The following is a 5,633-nucleotide window of genomic DNA, read 5'->3' on the forward strand; positions in this document are numbered from 1 at the left end:
CCCCCCCCCCCCAACTTTTGTTTTTCTTCGAATTAGGGTTATTCTGGGAGCTCTCAATTTGAAATTCGAACTATTTGCTGCTGCTCATATATCCTGGAGGGAGAGTGACTCACTTGGGGTGATTTTCAATTGTAATAGTGAATTGATTCGATAGCTGCTACGACTATAGTGATGAGTGAGGATTTTTTGGTAATACTACATTACATTCTAATCAGGTGCTCAACTATGGTTATTGATGTAAAGTGCTTAGATTCAAGTCTACATTTGGATTCTTTTGCTTTTCCACTTAGTAAACGACTGTGACCTCTCATCCTGCAAAACCACCTTCCCCTACATGCGTTAATAGCATTCTTCATTACTGCTCTGCTGCTTTCTGTTATTGATATCTTTTCATTGTCTTTTTACTCTTCATTCACCCTATTCTCAATGTTTGATATCGTTTTTTTTGCTCCTATTGTTCTTCTTATCCCTCAGGAGCTAAGCTGCAGTGGGAATATGATGCCTCAGCATCAGATCAAGGAGCAACATAATGCTCTCGTGATGAATAAGAAGATCATGTCCATCCTTGCCGAGAGGGACGCTGCCGTCAAGGAAAGAAACGAAGCCCTGGCTGCTAAGCAGGAAGCTTTAGCCGCTCGGGATGAAGCCCTTCAGCAACGTGACTTGGCTATCTCTGAGAGAGATAATGCTATCATGGAGAGGGAAAATGCCTTAACTGCTCTTCAACACCGTGAAAACCATCTCAACTACATTTTGGATTGTGCAAAGCGTGGTGGCTACCAAACCTGTTTCACTGAAGAAACCCACTTGCCCAACCCTTCCCCATTGTCAACCATTCCACATGAACCACCCAACACCAAAACGAAAAAAGATCGCAAACAGGAAACGGCCCGGTCAAAGAGAAAGAAATCTGGCGGCGAAGATCTGAACCGTCAGCTTGCTTCTCCTGGGAAGAAATGCAGAAAGGATTGGGACTGTAACGATGTGGGTTTAAACCTTGTCACGTTCGATGAGACGACAATGCCAGTGCCCATGTGCACTTGCACCGGGACTGCTCGTCAGTGTTACAAATGGGGGAATGGCGGGTGGCAATCGTCTTGCTGCACAACCACTTTGTCTCAGTATCCGCTCCCGCAGATGCCAAACAAGCGGCATTCTCGAATAGGCGGTAGGAAAATGAGTGGAAACGTCTTCTCCAGGTTACTTAGCCGTTTAGCTGGTGAAGGGCACGACCTCTCCTCTCCGGTTGATCTCAAGGACTATTGGGCTAGGCATGGCACGAATCGCTACATCATTATCAAGTAGCCAAGATTGATGAACCACTATGTTTTATCAGGTGTGTTTCTCTCTTCATCCCTATTTTCTTCTTCGTTTTTTTAACAATTAGGTTCAAAAGTGGGATGAAAGAATGAAGCTTAGACTCATTTTTGTTTTTGTTGTCTATATAGTTCAGCTAATGCCAAATGTTTAGTAGTATTGTTTTGGCTTGGTTTCGTGTTTATGTAATTGTAAACAGTCCAGTGAATGATGTCATATTTTATTTTAGCAAAGTCTCAACTGATTGATCACAACTCGCAACTCTGCAACTAAAAACAGGATGTTTTTTTATATGATCCTGTCGAATGGCATTAACAAATTCTTCAGTCTATCCTCTCTCTCTCTCTCTCTCCCACCCAAGAATCGTTGAGCAGCTTTGGCACGTTTTGCTCAGGCATTCCTTTGTCTTTGAATGGCATTTCACGGCAGGAACGATACCAGAGTCCAATGGATCCATTTATTACAACGTTTGTCTCTAATCTTTCTACATGTATTCTCATCTTGCTCGGTCTATGTATCATCATAGCTGTTTCTTCCATGCAAGTTGCTAGCTAGTCTGTGGAAGGAGGTCTTGTGAAAATTCTTGATTATGGTTGATCTAGATAATAATAATAATAATAATAAGAAAAAGTGCACAGGATACTTACCAGAAAGCTAAAATGCACAGTTTCATTCTCATTGCATAACCAAAGTACGATCATGTCGATCACCCATCCTCCTAGTGAGGTTTTGATTATTTATCTGCACTTGTAAGCTTGTTGTTAAAAGGAGTAATATACATTGTTCCCTACATGTCCAAATTCGATCTCGTCAGATATGACCTCTCTCTCTTTAATTCATAGAATTCGCCACGTATCGTAGTGAGTCCAATAATGAAATAATATAACTGGGTCCCCATATGTATCTGTCTTATCATCTAACGGATGTACTAGAAACCACGTGCTACCATCGGCGGAATTGTCGCTACATCTAATTTTTTGTATTTAAATTCAAAGATAAGCGAGAGAGATATGGGGTCCGCTTTGACCTATCCAAAAATATTTGTATAATGTGGTTTAGTGAAACCTACAAATTTCATTATTTTCTCTCTCTTTTGCCAAACAAATTTAATTAATCTTTTGCACTGTTAATTTGTAAATATGTACAACTTTTTCTTCGGATATTAGATTTACATTTACTCGGTAAATATGTGTCTGGCTAAATTCGTTGTTGAAATTTTTCTTTTCGTTTTCTTTTTTCAGAGTTGTTGAACATATTCACTACAAAGTTAATATTAGGTGGACTCACCAAAGAGTGTGCTCATTTTTATACAAAAGTTAATATTCCAAAGTTTAGACGTGCGACCAACGGCATTTGCATTTGCCAAACTAATATCAAGAACGCACATTATGTTAGGATATATCATGCACCAATACCTCGCAAGCAAAAAAAAACATTAGTCTTACCCCTTAATTTATGATCCAGGATAATCCTGGCAGGATTGTTTGTGAAATTAGTTAACGTGTGTTGAAGAACAAAGTTCCACTTGGTATTACTCTGGTAAATATGTTTGACACACATTTAGATCAGTGGAAACATTTCCATATACAAAATATTATTATATTAGATGGTCATGTATACCCATATTTTTAAACATAAGTCATACCGTTTTATATACGAATCATGTTAGAATTCGCAACCTAATTAAGTTTCGGTTCATATATATTAGGCGTTGTTCAGTTACCGTTAATAAGTGGAAACACGACCGCTTCTAATATGAAAAAGACTTAATCCACGTGATTTACACCCTCAGTTACGCCTTTCCATTATCCAATTAATTGACCAATTCCCACGAGCTAGCATCTATATATTGTAACATTTGTTTTGCACAAATAATATTATGAATCAACTAACACGTTTTCGTTTTCTGTGATTTATAATCAGCAAGAAAAAAAGACATTTCATTATTTGTTCTAAAAACATCGGCTATAATTACGTCTATTGTTAACCAAAATATCATTCAGACGAAAAACTCGAGCATATTGTACATTGTTTTTCAACGCTAGTTTTTTTTGTCTAAAAACATAGGCTATGTTAATCGTTTAAGTTACGTCTATCTCTCAGATTTGATGTGTGCTGGAAGAGATTATTTACAAATGATGGGTCTCCCGCAGAGAGATGAAACATTTTTTTCAACGCTGGTTCGTATTTTGTTTGTACTATTATTTGTACATCGATGAGTAAGATACTAGTCTTTCTTTTTTTTTTGGTGCAACCCTTAAAATACTATAGTCTTCTTGGAATCAAATAATTGGCGATATGAAGATATTTATAAGAAACATGGAGAGAGGTGGGTTAAAAGAGTCAATATTTGTTGTGTGGTGGGGTTCATGCAATTTAAGGCTTATGAATATAATTGTATTGTTCGGCCAAATTTAAATCAGAACTAGTAATTATTTTGTAACAATAATTTTTGTAAAACAACCCTTAACACGGTGAACGGATCTTAGTTAGACTCTGAAAAATACTCTATAGGTAAGAAGATTATTTAGGGGTGGTTGCCAACATTTTTTGTGCGTCGTTTGTGTTGGATTGGAATTTGAATGTTCCTTTTAGATGCAGCAGTAAGTTTGACTCGAAATAAATCCGGAACGAATCTTACAATAACGTATTATTTTTTTTAATACTATACATTGTAAAGAGGCAGAATAAGTAAGGAAATACATAGAAAGAATGGCTTTTACATGATGCGGCATACATATGACAGAATCTTTCTGTGTAAGCAAAAAATGTCAAAGATGGTCGGAAATCGGAATAGAATCCGTAATCAAATAATGAAAATATATTCAAAAATAAGATATATTAGCTTGACATTTAGTAATGGAGATATTCGATACTGATTATGGTGAGAAGAAAATGATACAGTTGACATAAATGGGTAAAAACTTAACAAAAATAAAAAGACAGAATGGATAAGTAAAAATATTTTACTCACTCAGGACATCCGTGTCTTCTTTTTAGTCTCACATCTTGCTGCTCTCTCGTGTCCAAAAAGTCGTGGTCTCTTTCTTTCGTTTTTTCTTTTTTAACCATCTTATCGAGAAAATTAAAGGGAGAGAAAATCGCGGAGGAAAAGAAAAGAAAAAACAAATAGACCCTCCTGTGATTTCCCAATTTTCTTCTTTAATTTCGAGGTTCTCGCCATTTGCGCCCATTGATTGATTGATTGATTGAATCTCAAGCGAAGTGCGTTGAAGTTGAGGAGGTAAGCCCACTTGCATTTCGCTCTCTTTTGTGATGAGGATTCATCAGCCTCTCTTGTTGTTTGGTGATGATAGATAGGTTTTAAAAAGCTTTGGATCTTTTTCGGAGTGGTGAAAATTGGACAGCATTAACCGTTGTTGGGATCTTGAAGAAGAGAAGATGGGAGAAACAGACACTGATATGATGATCCACAGACACCATTCATCATTGGGCTCATGTTCAATTCCGAAGCAGCAGCAGCAGCAGCAGGAGGTGGAAATAAACCCTAATAATCTAATCCGCTCATCAGCAGCAGCTCAATTCTCCAGTGAGAGTGGCAATTCGAATTCGAAACGAGTGGGGGTTCCTCCGACATCTCCCTACTCTCAGATCCACTCACGGTCAATGTCACAGCCTTCCTCTTTCTTCTCCTTCGATTCCTTGCCTCCCTTGAGCCCTTCTCCCTTCCGCGATCACGACCACCCTTCTTCCTTGTTCACCAGACTCGTCGGGGAGTGTCTGCCTCCCAGAAAATCTCACCGGCGCTCCAACAGCGATATCCCCACCGGCTTGTCTCCCATCCCTCCTACACCTTTGGAGCGTTCGACCAATCCTTTCGTCAAGAAGGAAGACATGGATGATCTCTTCTCTGCCTACATGAATCTCGACAACATCGATGCCTCCGATAATCTTTCTCGGGATGATATGGAGAGCAGCAGAGCGAGCGGCACCAAGACTAATAGCGACACCGAGGGAGATAGCAGCAGTGTCAATGAGAGCGGCGGCGGCGATCTTAACAACAATAACTTGAAGAGAAGAGCCGGTGGAGGAGACATTGCTCCTACCTCCAGACATTACAGGAGTGTTTCTGTCGACAGTTGTTTCATGGACAAGCTCTCTTTTGCTGATGACTCCCTCAAGCAAGTTTCCCCCACCAATTCGGTTGATCGTGCTCCTGCATTTAGCATCGAGTTTAACAACGGCGAGTTCACTGCAGCTGAGATGAAGAAGATCATGGCCAATGATAAACTTGCTGAGATGGCCATCTCTGACCCTAAGCGTGTCAAAAGGTACCCTTTTTTTTTTTTTTTTTT

General features: G+C 39.1%; 2 protein-coding genes and 1 long non-coding RNA gene across 7 annotated transcripts in view; 2 read left to right on the forward strand and 1 right to left on the reverse strand.

Moving 5' to 3' along the window:
- LOC106306096 (protein BASIC PENTACYSTEINE5-like) overlaps window positions 1-1,544 on the forward strand; it is a 1,876-nt gene extending 332 nt beyond the window's left edge. Inside the window, exons 2-3 of one of the 3 annotated variants that reach the window (XM_013742567.1) lie at window positions 37-215; window positions 475-1,544. In XM_013742567.1, the coding sequence (XP_013598021.1) occupies window positions 496-1,305 (810 nt within the window). In that variant the 5' untranslated portion in view covers window positions 37-215; window positions 475-495 and the 3' untranslated portion in view covers window positions 1,306-1,544. The remainder of the gene's footprint in view (window positions 1-36; window positions 216-474) is intronic. The other 2 variants (XM_013742565.1, XM_013742566.1) reach the window with 2 other exon arrangements.
- Window positions 1,372-2,056, reverse strand: LOC106306099. The gene is made up of 2 exons (XR_001263113.1): window positions 1,965-2,056; window positions 1,372-1,873 (listed from the first exon to the last, which is right to left on the reverse strand). It is a non-coding gene; the product is annotated as an uncharacterized LOC106306099 (long non-coding RNA).
- A 2,313-nt stretch (window positions 2,057-4,369) lies between these two features.
- LOC106301139 (transcription factor VIP1) overlaps window positions 4,370-5,633 on the forward strand; it is a 2,507-nt gene continuing 1,243 nt past the window's right edge. The window contains exons 1-2 of one of the 3 annotated variants that reach the window (XM_013737466.1): window positions 4,370-4,561; window positions 4,686-5,609. In XM_013737466.1, the coding sequence (XP_013592920.1) occupies window positions 4,720-5,609 (890 nt within the window). In that variant the 5' untranslated portion in view covers window positions 4,370-4,561; window positions 4,686-4,719. Of the gene's footprint in view, window positions 4,562-4,634; window positions 5,610-5,633 lie in introns of all 3 variants that reach the window. The other 2 variants (XM_013737467.1, XM_013737465.1) reach the window with 2 other exon arrangements.

The sequence above is a fragment of the Brassica oleracea genome, chromosome C7 (assembly GCF_000695525.1).
Source record: "Brassica oleracea var. oleracea cultivar TO1000 chromosome C7, BOL, whole genome shotgun sequence".
NCBI lineage: Eukaryota > Viridiplantae > Streptophyta > Magnoliopsida > Brassicales > Brassicaceae > Brassica > Brassica oleracea.